This window comes from Oncorhynchus nerka, linkage group LG12 (genome assembly GCF_034236695.1).
Source record: "Oncorhynchus nerka isolate Pitt River linkage group LG12, Oner_Uvic_2.0, whole genome shotgun sequence".
NCBI lineage: Eukaryota > Metazoa > Chordata > Actinopteri > Salmoniformes > Salmonidae > Oncorhynchus > Oncorhynchus nerka.
Window position 1 is genome coordinate 26533972 of NC_088407.1, and position 16030 is coordinate 26550001.

General features: G+C 42.3%; 2 protein-coding genes across 6 annotated transcripts in view; both read left to right on the top strand.

Moving 5' to 3' along the window:
• The first annotated feature begins 1156 nt into the window (after positions 1 to 1156).
• The window catches only part of LOC115138025 (uncharacterized), a 96911-nt gene continuing 82037 nt past the window's right edge, over positions 1157 to 16030 (top strand). For 2 of the 5 annotated variants that reach the window (XM_065025428.1, XM_065025429.1), the window contains exons 1-5: positions 1157 to 1263; positions 1388 to 1738; positions 1856 to 2206; positions 2313 to 2441; positions 2585 to 2634. In XM_065025428.1, the coding sequence (XP_064881500.1) occupies positions 1221 to 1263; positions 1388 to 1738; positions 1856 to 2206; positions 2313 to 2441; positions 2585 to 2634 (924 nt within the window). In that variant the 5' untranslated portion in view covers positions 1157 to 1220. Of the gene's footprint in view, positions 1264 to 1387; positions 1739 to 1855; positions 2207 to 2312; positions 2442 to 2584; positions 2635 to 2746; positions 3038 to 16030 lie in introns of those variants that run through there. The other 3 variants (XM_029674415.2, XM_029674416.2, XM_029674417.2) reach the window with 3 other exon arrangements.
• Positions 5257 to 8358, top strand: LOC115138027 (uncharacterized). The gene is made up of 6 exons (XM_029674418.2): positions 5257 to 5299; positions 5448 to 5810; positions 5926 to 6276; positions 6377 to 6508; positions 8074 to 8123; positions 8215 to 8358. The coding sequence occupies exons 1-6, from the start codon at positions 5257 to 5259 to the stop codon at positions 8356 to 8358; spliced, it is 1083 nt and encodes a 360-aa protein (XP_029530278.2).

Below are 16030 nucleotides of genomic sequence, written 5' to 3' on the forward strand. Positions count from 1 at the left end.
AGAACGACCAGGCATCCTCTACTGACAGGATGAGGTCAATATCCTTCCAGGACACCCGAGCGAGGTCGATTAGAAAGGCCTGCTCGCAGAAGTGTTTTAGGGAGTGTTTGACAGTGGTGAGGGGTGGTCGTTTGACCCATGGCGAATGTAGGCATTGAGGCAGTGATCGCTTAGATCCTGATTGAAAACAGCAGAGGTGTATTTGGAGGGCAAGTTGGTCAGGATGATATCTATGAGGGTGCCCATGTTTATGGATTTAGATTGTAGGACTTCCGTGGTGTTAAGCATATCCCAGTTTTGGTCACCTAACACAACGAACTCTGAAGATAGATGGGGGCAATCAATTCACATATGGTGTCTAGGGCACCGCTGGGAGCTGAGGGGGGTCTATAACAGGCGGCGACAGTGAGAGACTTATTTCTGGAGAGATTAATATCTTTCTGGGTTAAATATATGTCCACAAAACCTAAAGCTTTCTTATATCTCATAGATATAGGACAGATACCTCAAAACCTTATTCCTTGTGATTTCTTTACTGTCTTTTTTTCTACAATCAAAAATGTGTAATTCAATGCGCTTCAATGGACTATAGCAGTAAAGGCCACATTCAATATTTTATCAAATACTTTATTCGTTTTTGATACCTAAAGGGTTCTAAAGTTCAAAATCAAATAGGTAACTGATTCATGGTATGACCATCTTAAAACAATTCCATATGTTATCTTAGTAGAACCCCCCCCTCCACCACAATGACTTAGTATTTGAAATGTTTTCAACTGCTTGGGAAGACATTCACAGGCATTTGTCATCCTCATGAATATGTTAAAGATATGTTTATTAAATTACACTTCTATGAGTGTGTAGATAGGAGCCTGCCAATCGTAATCAAGACATATTATCATAAACACTTACATTCAGAAACTGAAATGTGGACAAGAATATACTGTATAAGCATTTGGTGTCCATATCTCTCAATCACCACTAAGGCGATAGCTTTCTGAAGAAAACGGAAAGTGTACTCATGTAGAATGAGGATAGAAAAAGATCAGAGGGGAGGGTTCAACTTTCCTGTTCCGTGTCTTTACTAATGTCACAGCAGCCAATCAGGCCTGTGGACCATCTCTCCAGTCATGTATAAAAAGACACCCATAACCTCCTGATTCTCACTCTTATCTGACACACAGGACGACAAAAGGACATGCAATCCACAGAAGAGGACGATGACAAAACTGTGTCTCGTAATCTCTCTTTTATTTAGAGCAGGTAAGACATTGTGTTGACAAGATTTTTAAAAATTCTGGTGGAATAAGGGTACTTAATGTTACGGGACCTGTAAACGCATGAATCTGATGTGTAGACTTTGACATAAAACGTGTATTTGTTTCAGTGTTGTCCATTGGTATCATTACTCAGTCTGATCTTTTGAAGACCTTCATCCCTGGAGACACTGTTGATTTGAAATGCTTCATCTCTGGGACTGGCGGAGACTACTACAACTGGTTCAAACTAACAGTAGGACAAGCTCCAGTGATGATAGTATCTCTTTACCTTGACTCAAAAGATCCAACGCTCTATGGGGAGTTTGACAACAACCCTCGGTTTTCTGCAGAGAAGAACGGAGACAGTTTTGTGCTGACCATTTCAAATGCCAAGACATCGGATGTGGGGATGTATTACTGTGCTGCACGTGATTATGATGGCATGATCTTTGGAAATGGTATATTTCTGATGCATAAAGGTGAGTAACACAGAAGTTAATACGGACTGTTACTGTTTCAGTGGCTTTGCATATGGAAATTCTGAATTTCATTTGTAATTAGAAGTTCATCAGGACCTTGGTTTTATTGTGTAAAAGGTGCAGGGTCCAGGAACCAGCATCTTACTCAGCAGTCTGTGTCTGAGTCAGTCCAGCCAGGAGACTCTGTGACTCTGAACTGTACAATACACACTGAGACCTGTGCAGGAGAACACAGTGTCTATTGGTTCAGACATGGCTCAGGAGAATCTCGTCCAGGAATCATTTACACCCATGGAGACAGGAGTGATCAGTGTGAGAAGAGCCCTGAGGCTGGGTCTCCTACACAGAGCTGTGTCTACAACCTCCCCAAGAGGAACCTCAGCCTCTCTGATGCTGGGACTTACTACTGTGCTGTGGCCTTATGTGGGGAGATACTGTTCGGAAATGGGACCAAGCTGGAGATTAGTAGTAAGTGATACGTCTTTACCGTTTTTGTTTAGATCTATTGTATAATTTACTTTGTCCAACTACATACAGTACAAGTTATTTATATTTATAAGAAATGTTTTTCCAGACAATTACGGAGACCCTCTTCTCTTGGTGTACTGCCTGAGCTCAGCATTGGGTTTCTCGTTTATCCTGATACTTTTCCTTGGTTACATCATGTACACGATGAACTTGAGAAAGTGTCTGCATTGCAGAGGTAAGAAATATCCTAATTAAATGAACTAATGATGTATGTAGCAGGTAAAGTCCTTCATTGAAGTTGCTCTTCTTTGACATCACCAGATGTATCTGTAACGGAAAGAGTAGTCGTATCTTTATATTTTCTGTCTTTCTTTGCAGGACCCGCCTCTCAGACAAGAAGTCCAGCAGTCTCTAATTCAGATACAGGGGTAAGTAAAATTCATAAAATGTTCTATTACTATGTAAAAATAAATTTAAAGAAAGGATTTAATAATAACGTGTAGTCATATTCTTCCTCCATTTTGTAATTGTTCTTCACAGGCCCAAGATGCAGACGGTCTTCATTATGTAGCTCTGAATCTGAGCAACAAGAACAACAGGTTTAGAAGACAGAGAAGCAACATGGAGGAAGAGACGGTGGTCATGTACTCTGGAATCAGACAGTAGAACTGGATGAATTAAATTAATACCAGATAGCTCTTAACTAGCTCTAACATTATTAGCTTTATATGAATGCTTCAGTAAAATGTGTTGAAATCAGTGGTCATAGTTTTTCAAATGTTATATAAAGTGCAAATAGAAAAATAAAGCATTTCCATCTGTTAAACCAAATTAATTTGAATAAGTTGAACTGAATGCATTCTGTTCACACACCTCTGTGGTCATAGTGGAGGGTGTTACAGTGACTTTCCACCATTGGAAACTAACCTTTCATAGACCTTTAACACAGGAAGACTGACCTGCAGCAACACACTGCACTCTACTTTCCCTCTCAGGGCCAGAGTACTGTTCCTACCCCTGAGTGCAACAATGGTTTCTAAACACAATGCTTACAATGTAAAGGTCAATGTTTTCTCATTTATGTGAAGTCAGGTAGTCCCATCCATCATGTTACAGTAAATAACATAGGGCCCTTTAAACATAATCACTCATAGTGAAAGTGGACCACAGCCCCCACCACAGAAGGAGGACAGGTCAGTCATAGTGTAGGAGGTTTTCTTCCTTGTTTTCACTTTAAGACATAGGCCTAATGGTTGCACGCCACACACCCCCTCACAAACACAGCAACAAATTTACATGTACTCTGCGGTCTGCTATGAACAAAACATTAAGCTGTAGCTATCTACACTTTGGTACGGCCTGTTGGCCTTTTGCACAGGATCCTCTCTGTCTCTTTCTGTCTCTCTTTATGTGGTTTCAGCAGGATCTCAGTGGTGTCAGTCAGTTAGATGTATCACATACTCTTTTACTCTTCATGTTGCCCTTTTAATCAACAATAGAACACTATTTTTACGAGGCATCTAGTTAACTATACATAGTCGACATTGAATCTGTGTAAAAACACAATTAACTATTTACTAGTTAATTGACCTAGACATCAGACGTCTGTAGTTAAACACAAGCCATGGTTTGAAGTGTGATGTAAAGTATCATCATCATCTGGACCAAGAAGAAAAAGCCTCCTTCTAATTATACGATGGGAGGGATTTTACCTGTCAATACATTCAGAATAAATAGTGTATGAGATATTGTTGGTTAAGTAAAGACTATTGACACGTGTTCTGTTTCTCTGTGTTATGAAGTGACCGTGTGGAAGTCACTCTAGGGCCTAGAGGATGACAGTGTCATAACATGTGGCCAACCAGGTCCCAACTACTAGTACGACTCCCATGGACCACAATGGCAAGAACAACATTAAGTAAAGGGATCCATTGACTCTTCTTGTGTTGTGTCTCTTACTTTGGGTGGACAAGCCTTCTGTTGGCCAGCTGCAGTACATAGTATTGCAGACAGTATGAGCTGTAGTTAGACCTGATAAAGGACAAATCTACAGTAGTGACATTGTTCAAAACATTAAACTGAACATCGACATATTCAAACTTGCTATGTGATAAAGTTGTGCAATACAGAATCAAGCTGTACAACAACATAAGAGGACAGTGTTTGTTCCATTCATTGTCTACTGGGCGGCCTACCGAGTGTTCAGCCAATCAAATTTGACCATCAAAGATGAACCAATGAATGCAAACGCAAGTTTCCATTCTTTTCTGTGGAGAGACTGCATTTTACACAGGTCAGTCTCGTCCCGTGAAGGACCAACCAGGATGATTAAACTCCTCACCTTTCTTTGATCTGGAAAGCATGTCAGTAACATCTAGCTCAATTTACTAATGTTATACAAGTTCTCTATACATTTAAAGTGTTCACTATAGGCATTTGGAAAATGTAATAAATGCAGTAAACATAGAGTTTTTTTTCAGGTGCATCTCAACACCAGTTCTTGTTCAGCCCACTTCTTCCCAGAAAGCAGAGCTGGGAGGCAATGTTAGTATTGAATGCCACATGACTAGTGAAAAACAGTAGTGGCTGAGGTTGACTTGTTTTTGTAGAAGTGTGCAACAAAATGTATAGATTTTTCAAATCTTTATTTTGTCAAAAAGGTGCCAACCTCACCAGAGTTCCCTTCCTCCTGAAACCTTGAACTGCCTTCTACAGACGTGAAGTGAGAGATACAATGTAACCCCCCTGTGTATGTCAAAGAGGACATATGTACCAGTAGTCTCAGCCACCGACCCAAATGATGAAAAAATACAAACCAGTAACTCTGACTGTACATCATTTGAAGGGCTGCTCTAACTATGGTATGCCACAGGACACATGTTAGATTGAAATTTTTATCACATGTTTTATGCCTGTTCAGACAGCCAATAAAATCACTTAGTTCACTGTTTCCACCTACTTCATAATGATTACCCAATGAGTGTCATCATATAAAAGGTGCCCACAAACAAGACCCACACACTATACAGTTCAGAAAGAACATTAAAATGATGATTATATATTGGACAATCTTTTTGTTTTATGCCAATTTGGGTAAGTAAGAAATATTAATACGGTTCCTTATACTTTTTATGTCAGTCTTTTTCATCCATTTGAATGACTATGTAGTCTGAATAATGATAATAATGTATAATTCTGTACTATAACTTTGTCTGATTGATTTAGTTTGTTTGCTTCACAGGTTGTGCACTTAACAAGGATGTAATCCAACCAGACCCTGTGATAGTTACACAACTGGGACAAAGTGTATCACTCAATTGCTTTTGTCAATCTCAATTGATCAGAGTCTCTTGGTTCAAGCAAACTGTTGGACAGAAGCCTCTTCTCATGGCATCATCATATTATGGCAGTGAAAATAGTTTCTATTTCAACAACTTTACCGAGGACTTTACTGAGACTAAACGTTTGAGTGTGAAGAGAGGAGTTGACAGCTGTAACCTGACCATCTCCAAGACAGAGTCAGGGGACTCAGCTACATACTACTGTGTTAGTTTGTTAGCGAGGGAAGACAAATTTGGAGAAGGAACTGTTTTAATTGTCAAAGGTAACTCAATAAGTTGCTTTAAAAATGTTGGTACTGAAGTGTGTTCACATAATGCTAAAATAATTAATCTAGCAGGGAAGAATGTACAAACCATGATCTAATTCACTCTCATCAGATTCAGGTTCCAACAGCATGTCTGTGCTCCAGCAGCCTGTGTCTGAGTCAGTTCAGCCAGGAGACTCTGTGTCTCTGAACTGTACAATACACACTGAGACCTGTGCAGGAGAACACAGTGTATTTTGGTTCAGACATGGCTCAGGAAAATCCCATCCAGGAATCATTTATACTCATGGAGACAGTAATGATCAGTGTGAGAAGAGCCCTGAGGCTGGATCTCCTACACAGAGCTGTGTCTACAACCTCCCCAAGAGGAACCTCAGCCTCTCTGATGCTGGGACTTACTACTGTGCTATGGCCTCATGTGGGGAGATACTATTTGGGAATGGAACCAAGCTGGAAATGGACTGTTAGTGATATTTCTGACATTTCTAAAATATTTCTAACATTTTATGCCTGGTTGAACAAAATGTCCTGAATCTCCTCTATCACTGTCTGTATTTCTACAGATGGTTGTAAGGAGTACCCTGTTCTCTTGGTGTACTGCCTGGGTGTAGCGTTGGCTCTTTGTGGCATCATCATCATTGTCCTTGGTTGTGTTACTTACAAAATGACCAAGAAAATCTCTCTGCTGTCCAGAGGTAAACGTTATCATTGCCCACAATATATGATGAAACTGTTGGTGCAGTGTAATTGGAAAGTATTCACACCCCTTGACTGTTTCAACATGTTTTAGTTAAAACAATCCCATAATGACAACGTGAAAAAAGGTTTTTAGAAACGTTTGCAAATTTTAATTTATTTAATACAGAAATACATTATTTACATAAGTATTCAGACCCTTGGCTATTTGACTCGAAATTGAGCTCAGGTGCATCATGTTTCCATTGATCATCCTTGAGATGTTTGTACAACTTGATTGGAGTCCACCTCTGTTAAAGTAATTGTCCGTAGAGTTCCGAGATAGGATTGTGTGAAGGCACAGATCTGGAGAAGGGTACCAAAACATTTCTGCAGCATTGAAGGTCCCAAAGAACACAGTAGCCTCCATCATTCTTAAATGGAAGAAGTTTGGAACCACCAATACCCTTCCTATAGTTTACCGCCCGGTCAAACTGAGCAATCGGGGGAGACGGGCCTTGGTCAGGGAGGTGAACAAGAACATGATGGTCACTCTTACAGAGCTCCAGAATTCCTCTGTGCAGATGGGAGAACCTTCCCGAACGACAACCATCTCTGCAGCACTCCACCAATCAGGCCTTTATGGTAGAGTGTGCAGATGGAAGCCACTCCTTAGTACAAGGCACATGAATGCCCGCTTGGAGTGTGCCAAAAGCCGCCAAAATACATTCAGACCACGAGAAACAAGATTGTCTGGTCTGATGAAACCAAGATTGAACTCTTTGGCCTGAATGTCAAGTGTCACATCTGGAGGAAACCTGGCACCATCCCTACTGTGAAGCATGGGGGTAGCAGCATCATGCTGAGCGGATGTGTTTTGGCGGCAGGGACTGGGAGACTAGTTAGGATCGAGGGAAAGATGAATGGTGCAAAGTACAGAGAGTTCCTTTATGAAAACCTGCTCCAGAGCCCTCAGGACCTCATACTTGGGCAAAGGTTCACCTTCCAACAGGGCAACGACCCTAAGCACACAGCCGAGACAACGCAAGACTGGCTTCAGGACAAGTCTCGGAATGTCCTTGAGTGGTCCAGCCAGAGCCCGGACATGAATCCGATCGAAAATCTCTGGAGAGACATGAAAATAGCTGTGCAGCAACGCTCCCCATCCGACCTGACATATTTTGAGAGGACCTGCAGAAAAGAGTGGGAGAAACTCCTCAAATACAGGTTTGCCAAGCTTGTAGTGTCATACCCAAGAAGACTCGAGCCTCTAATCATTGCCAAAGATACTTGAAAGTACTAAGTAAAGGGTCTGAATACTTATGCAAATGTTTTATTTCAGATTTTTATTTTTAATAACAATGCAGAAATAAAAAATTAATTGCTGCATGTGGTATTGTGTAGATTGATCAGGGAAAGAACAATGTCATCTGTTTTAGAATAAGGCTGTGACGTAACAAATTGTGTAAAATGTCAAGGGGTCTGAAGATATTCCAAATGCACTGCACATTACGTTGTAGCCATGAAATTGGGTTAATTTATTGTGTGATGATGATGATGATTCCTTCATGTGTTTGTCTAAAAGGAACGCACCCTCAGCCATGTGGTCCGGCAACACACAGTTCTTATAACCAGGTATTCAGACATTATGACGTTGATGAACTGTAAAACAAATGATCAGGTCATATCCTGATGTCTTTGGAATTTGTTCTGCTATTCTTCTTAGGATCAAAAAGACAACGACACACTCACGTCGGTCCATTACGCTGCTCTGAATGTCATCCACAAGAAGCCAAAGACCCGGAGACAGTGGAGAGCCATGGAGAGAGACACTGTGTACTCTGGGGTGAGGTGCCAAAACACGGACTGAAAAGACTTGCATTGCTTTTTTCTGTTACACATTGTGTTTTTATCATTATAATTGTGTTACAATTTCTTGTATTCTGTCTAACTCCTTTTTACATTACTGTTGTGCATTTTGTATCAAATAAAACTAATTCACTGCAATGTGGATGTTTTGTTTGATTTTCTCTCATATTCTTCAAGTTAAACTGGTAGGTTTGCAGGTACATTGCATCCTGATTACATGATGTTTATAATAGCATGCATAGAGTACATTCTACTGACCAAAACTTTCAGTTTTCTCAAAGTCTCTTTTTAAACTGTGTCCTGTGTCCTTGTTGAAAATTCAATCAAAATATGACAATGTACGCATTGTAACTGAGACGTTTTCACAAAAAACACAAAATGTGAATATGCATATGTGAAGGTTGAAGTACAGGAAGTCAATAGGGTGCAGCAGTGTACGTGGAAGTCCCCATAACTGCCTGAGCAGTAGAGTGTGCAGCAACTTTATTAAGAGTTGTGAAAATTTTCAAATTGTTCACTAAGAATCGTTGAAAAAGTACTTTCCTGTGAGAGTTGATTTGACTAGTCATAATATCTGTCAACAAATGCCCAACAAATACACTGTGTGGCTGTTAAGAATCTATAACAAGGTAATATATACATTTATTACATACATATTACACATCTGTATCATGTTATAAATCCATTTTAGAATCATAGAGTCATTTGCATCAAACAGTCTAGGTAGTCATCATCACTGGATCATTACTACTAACATCAACTAAGATATTATAAAGTGTAGATTAGTTACCAGGAGGAGCCACACAGACACTCAAAATAAAACTGGTTGTAGAGTGATCTGTATAACAAAGACACAGGTGTTTATGTGTAGTTTTGTATTTAGTTCCAGGGAGTAATTGAATAAGTATGTGAGACAAACTATTTATCAATTCATCTCTCCTCTGGAATGTGTTGTCCTGTTTTATTTGTGTTGATAGCATGCCATTCACACCCACCCCCACACAACAAGTTCACATGTACTTTGCAGTCCTCCGTAAACCCAAGATGAGGCCATATCTAAGCATTGGTCATGGTGGGTCTGCTGGCTTTGCGCAGACAGGACCTTCCTACCTGCTCTCTGTGTCTCTACGTGGTTTTCAGCAGGATGTCTATGTGGTGTCGCTGTTGTTCTCACAATCTTTACATTTTGTTCATGTTGCCCTTTACATTTTGCAGCGACAGCCGAAAAAGTTATTTATTACACTGACTATTTAGTTATCTAAAATCAGTTACAAACCACAAAGAACTGCTGATGAACTCTATTTGAACTCTCTGAGTTAACTGTGTCATGTGTGATGTAGCACCATCTAGTCTAGATCTATGGGCTCAGGGGAGGGGACAGTTTATGATGATGTCATGTGAGAACTTTTCAGTGCATTCTGAATTAGACAAGTCTTGTAAGACTACTGCAGGATTCTCTTTCAGAAGGAGACCAATAGAGGATGATTACTTCCTATGAGAACAACACTAACCAGAGAGTGAAACAGAATAGAAATAGCATGTCACATGTATTAGTTAGGCTGGTGTGTCCAATCAGTCATGGAACTCTCAGGTTTACACTTCAGTTAGTGGATGTTTCTGTGTATGATATGCAGGGAACGAGACTGACATAAAATGTACTTGTTTCACTCTGTAGGTGTTTCCCCTATATACACTGACGTTGCTCTACCCCTTGTCAACACATGTTAAATGCACAACATACCTCCTATATACCATCAGAAGTATTGTGTTAGGTTCTAATTTCTGTTATAATAATCCAGATGGATACAAGCTAAATGTATTCACCAAACTAGGTGTGGCAGCTGCAAAAGCACACCTACATGTCACAGACGCATATATATTTATACCTTACGACTAGGCTCTGTTGCTGGGCAGAGACTGAGTCTGTTCCTCCCATTGATGTTATTGTGTCCCAGCCTGTCGAGTCCAGAACCTTCATACTCCTCTGTGCCTTTCACATGTCTTCTTATCAGTCAGAAGAGACATTGAGTAATTGGGAGTACCGGTGGCGATTTTAGCATGTAAATCTTGGTGGGGACCCCCCCAAAAACAAATCAACAAAGCCTCTACACAACACAACATTAAACAATACATGAATTGCACAATAGCGGTGATAAACGGTGCCCACAAACTGTTAGGGCCTACATAAAGCTGTCCCAACACCTTACCAATGCTACACCTGGCTATCAGCGTAGCCTTGTCTGGCAGTAAAACAGTTAATTCAGCCTCATTTACTGCCTTTAAAAAAAAACATAGCTGATATGGCTGACTTTCTTAAAGAAATGTGGTTTCTACTGACAATTGATATGTACAAACTATGGCATAAGGGGACGACAAGCGGATAAGAGGCAATCCGTAATTTCGATTAAGAGATTAATGAGCGAGCTAGGACGGACGTAGTTAATACAAATATTTGTTCAGCACTTTTGAAATGTTCAGCAACAGAATTCAGAACATGGGCCACTCTTACAGTGTTCTCCCTGTTCACCAAGTCAAAACCGTAGGATAAATAAAAGGGGCATATAAAGAGACAATGAAAGCTCTTACAATATTCAATGATTACATTTCTCAAAAACAGATTATAGGCTACATGTGCACCACCAAGTCAGAACAGTAGGCGAAATTAAGAGGTGAAAATAGACCAAATTATTAGGCTGAGGCACATGGGCTACTAACAGTTTACTACACAACATACACTTTGTATTACTTTCTTAGCTATAGTATACATATCTCCCTGACATGTTACATAATTTATCCAGCAGCATACAAGCCATTTTTGCATTCACCTGTTGTGCTGTGCTCACTTGAACAGGAAGGTTGCGAGACGGTCCTTCGTGGGCAAATTTTGTCGTTAAACTTTGTCATCAAAGTCAGGAATTCTCTGGATTTATGGTGCTTTCAAGACAACTAGGATCTCGGGAAAAAAAGGTTGAATCATGATGACATCAGTGAACTTCAGGTCGTATCTCAAGATTGTAAGTCGCTCTGGATAAGAGCGTCTGCTAAATGACTTAAATGTAAATGTAAATGTAAAAAGGCTCAAGTTGGATAAATTCAAAACATATTTTCCCAGTTGTAGCTAATTTTTCACGAGTTCCCAGTTGTCTTGAACTCACTAAAGTCAGACTTTGCAGTTCCGAGTTAACAGTTGTTTTGAGCGTGGCATAAATCATGCTTCATTGACAGCATGGACAATGTTGAATGTTTATAATTTTAAACTAGGAAAGGAGACACTTAAAATTAGACTTGGGACCACACAGCCACAGCACTGAATAGAAGGCTAAAGACTGCTTTGCGATGCTTGCAGTTAGCCACTGATTCCTTCCAAACCACTCATTGTTGAATTTGCAATTTCCAACTTGTTCTGTAATGTTTATGTCCAATGGCCGATGATTACAAATATATTTTATCTATAATTTCTCTTTATTTTTTCTCTTCATATGACAAGGATTAAAAAGGATTTGCACCGATAAATTAATCTATAATTTCTCTTCATTATTTATCTTCATATGACAAGGATTAAAAATGTTTTTGTAGATTGTCGACTTGATTCATGATAATGACAGCTAGCTAAGATTTTGAAAGTCCAATCAAAGCCACTGTAGATATGAGATTTGACATCATTGTATCTGCGGCCGATAACCTTGAGCCTTCTTTGATAGGCACTTCTAATGTAACTCTATGGCAGCACCCAAGGGGCTTGAATTTTTCTAGCTCTACCCTTAGACTTGGCGTTGACGTAGTGTCCCATGAGTGACAGAACACTGAGCCAATCATGGCGCAACGCTTCATATTTTCTGCTGGCTTGCCCCACCACTACAGAAAGCACTGAGCTAGGGTGAAACACCTGCATATTGGAGCTGCCTTACTCAACAACAAAAAAAGTATATATATATATATTGTTTGCAAATGGATTTGTGACACATGTGAATGCAAAACTAACATGAAAATCAGGAAAGGCCAAAACAATTAAAAATAAATGTGGGGCTCAAATGTGAGGCTCAGCCACACCTGCCCTGAATGATGGGTCACCACTGGGAAGTACATATTCCTATAGTCTACTGCAGTCCACTAGATATTTACAGCTTAAACCTAACACTACTTTCAATCTCTAAGAATAAAAAACTGTATATTCACAAAAAGAGAGTATAATGATATCAAACAGTAACTATATAAGACAATGTTATAGAACAGAAATTACGATCCATCAGACACATGGCTCCTGCTCAACCCCTATGGAATCATTCTTGCAATCAGCCTTTATTATTTCCCTCTGCCCAAATGCAATGCACAAAGATCATTCCAATTGACCCATGACACAATAATTACTACTACTATGCGAATTATACAATTATTAACAGATTTAAACTGGCTCAAATCAAATAGTCTCTAACAACTTTGTTTGTTTAACTAGCTCTAACTTCATTAGCTTTGTATGAATGCTTCAGTAAAATGTGTTGAAATTAGTGGTCATAGTTGTAACAAGGTACAAAAAAATGTAATGCATTGCTTCTCAGTCAAACATTTGATTTGCAAGTAAAAGAAAGAATTTCCAACTCCAAAATGTATTTGAATAAGTTGAGCTCAATGCATTCTGTTCACACATCTCTGTGGTCATAGTGGAGGGTGTTACAGTGACATTCCACTATTGGAAACTAACCTTTCATAGACCTTTAACACAGGAATACTAACCTGCATCAATACACTGTACTCGACTTTGCCTCTCAGGGCCACCATTCTGTTCAATGTCCAATCACATTACAGTATATTGGTCACATAAACTAAATGCTTGTGCTTCTAGCTCCTATAGTGCATTAATATCTAACAAATTACACAGCATATACCCAATACACACAGATCTAAGTAGGAGTGAACTAAGACTATATACATATGGACGAGCGACGTGAGAGGGGAACGGACTAAGATACAGTAGAATAGTATAGAATACAACATATACATATTAAAGTGTTCCATTCCTTAAAGTGGCCAGTGATTTCTAGTCTATGCCTATAGACAGCAGCCTCTAATGTGCTAGTGATGGCTGTTTAACAGTCTCTCGGTCACGGCTTTGATGCACCTGTACTGACCTCGCCTTCTGGATGATAGCGGGGTGAACAGGCAGTGGCTCGGGTGGTTGATGTCTTTGATTATCTTTTTGGCCTTCCTGTGACATCGGGTGCTGTAGGTGTCCTGGAGGGTGGGTAGATTGCCCCAGGTAATGCGTTGGCAGAACGCACCACCCTCTGGAGAGCCTTGCGGTTATGGGCGGTGCAGTTGCCGTAGCAGGCAGTGCTAGCTTAATGACAAGCCTCGAGCTTAATGACAAGCTAAATTTAATTAGCCTCCTGAGGTTGTGCCTTCTTCACCACACTGCCTGTGTGGGTGGTCCATTTCAGTTTGTCAGTGATGTCTACGCCAAGGAACGTGAAGCTTTCCACCTTTATCACTGCTGTCCCGTCGATGTGGATAGGCGGGTGCTCCCTCTGCTCTTTCCTGAAGTCCACCATCTCGTTTTTAAAAATATTTATTTTAAGGGGTGGATCAGCTTAATATTGCGGAAAGAAGGTTGCTTCCTGTAACGGCAGATCTCATCTTCATCTGAAGAGGAGTAAGGATCGGACCAAGATGCAGCGTGGTAAGTGTTCATGACGATTTTAATAAGAAAGGCACTGAACACTATGAAATACAAAAACAACGTGAAATAACCAAACCGAAACAGTACCGTGTGGCGACAAACACACACACGGAAACAGAGGACCAAGCGGCGTGGTAATGGGCAGCAGCAGCAGCAACAGCGGCTGAAGACACTGGACTCATGGACGGGAGGAAATTCTAGACGAGAGAGGACCCTGTGCCCAGGGGAATATCGCCGCCCCAAAGCAGAGCTGGAGGCAGCGAAGGCAGAGAGGCGCTGGTATGAGGAGGCAGCACGGCGGTGCGGTTGGAAGCCCGAGAGTCAGCCCCAATATATTTCTTGGGGGAGGCACACGGGGAGTGTACACGGGGAGTGTGGCGAAGCCAGGTAGGAGACCTGCGCCAACTTGGAGTGCACGGTGTCCCCGGTGCGGGTGCATAGCCCGGTGCGGTACATTCCAGCTCCTCGTATCGGCCGGGCTAGAGTGGGCATCGAGCCAGGTGCCATGAATCCGGCTCTACACATCTGGTCTCCAGTGCATCTCCTTGGGCCGGCGTACATGGCACCAGCCTTACGCATGGTGTCCCCGGTTCGCCAGCACAGCCCAGTGCGGGTTATTCCACCTCGCCGCACTGGCCTGGCTACCGGGAGCATGCAACCAGGTAAGGTTGGGCAGGCTCGGTGCTCAAGAGCTCCAGTGCGCCTGCACGGTCCGGTCTATCCAGTGCCACCTCCACGCACCAGCCCTCCAGCGGCAGCCACCCGCACCAGGCTGTCTCTCCGTCTTCTGCCTACAGGTGTTCCCGGCTGTCCAGCGCTGCCAGAGCCTTCCTCCTCTCAAGCGCTGCCAGAGCCTTCCTCCTGTCCTGAGCCGCCAGAGTCTCCCGTCTGTCCTGAGCCGCCAGAGTCTCCCGTCTCTCCTGAGCCACCAGAGGCTCCCGTCTGTCCTGGGACGCCAGAGCCGGCAGTCTGTCCTGGGCCGCCAGAGCCGCCAGTCAGCCAGGAGCTGCCAGAGCCGCCAGCCAGTCAGGAGCCACCAGAGCTGTCAGCCAGCCAGCAGCTGCCAGAGCTGTCAGTCAGCCAGGATCTGCCAGAGCCGTCATCCAGCCAGGATCTGCTAGAGCCGTCATCCAGCCAGGAGCTGCCAGAGCCGTCAGTCAGCCAGGCAATGCCAGAATCGCCCTTCACTCCGGAGCTGCCAGAGTCTCCCGCCTGTCCGGCGCTGCCGGAGTATCCCGCCTGTCCGGCGCTGCCGGAGTATCCCACCTGTCCGGCGCGGCCGGAGTCTCCCGTCCATTTGGGACCCATGGCTAGGGTCCCCAGTCGGAGGTCGGCGGCGAGGGTCGCCGCTCATAAGAGGCCACGGGGCCGGTAGAGGAGGCGGACAAAAACTGTGGTGAAGTGGGGTCCACGTCCCGCGCCAGAGCCGCCACAGCGGACAGACGCCCACCCAGACCCTCCCCTATAGGTTCAGGTTTTGCGGCCGGAGTCTGCACCTTTGGGTGGGGTACTGTCACGTTCTGACCTTTATTTCCTTTGTTTTGTCTTTATTTAGTATGGTCAGGGCTGAGTTGGGGTGGGCAGTCTATGTTTGTTTTTCTATGTTTGGTTTCTGTTTCGGCCTAGTATTGTTCTCAATCAGAGGCAGGTGTCGTTAGTTGTCTCTGATTGAGAATCATACTTAGGTAGCCTGGGTTTCACTGTTGGTTTGTGGGTGTTTGTTTCCGTGTGTGTCTTTGTCGCCCCACGGTACTGTTTCGGTTTGGTTATTTCACGTTTTCGTTTATTGTTTTTGTATTTCATAGTGTTCAGTGCTTTTCTTATTAAAGGACTGGCTAAGAATTAACATATCAGACCAAAACATTGCCGGGTTGCTACTGGCGGTAAAGTGGTCGGGAGCTAAACCCTAAATAATTCCTTTAGACCAGAGAAGTGTGGAGAGTTAGCTACATGTTGGAAATGGTTGAAACTCTCAACCTCAACATGAAATGGAGAAGAT

What these genes read in the sequence shown, in the direction of transcription:
- LOC115138027 (XM_029674418.2), top strand. Translation starts at nt 5,257, where the DNA reads ATGATTATATATTGGACAATCTTTTTGTTTTATGCCAATTTGG. An exon ending in TTTGTTTTATGCCAATTTGG is followed by an intron (nt 5,300 to 5,447) that starts GTAAGTAAGAAA and finishes TTTGCTTCACAG; the next exon opens with GTTGTGCACTTAACAAGGAT. An exon ending in AACTGTTTTAATTGTCAAAG is followed by an intron (nt 5,811 to 5,925) that starts GTAACTCAATAA and finishes CACTCTCATCAG; the next exon opens with ATTCAGGTTCCAACAGCATG.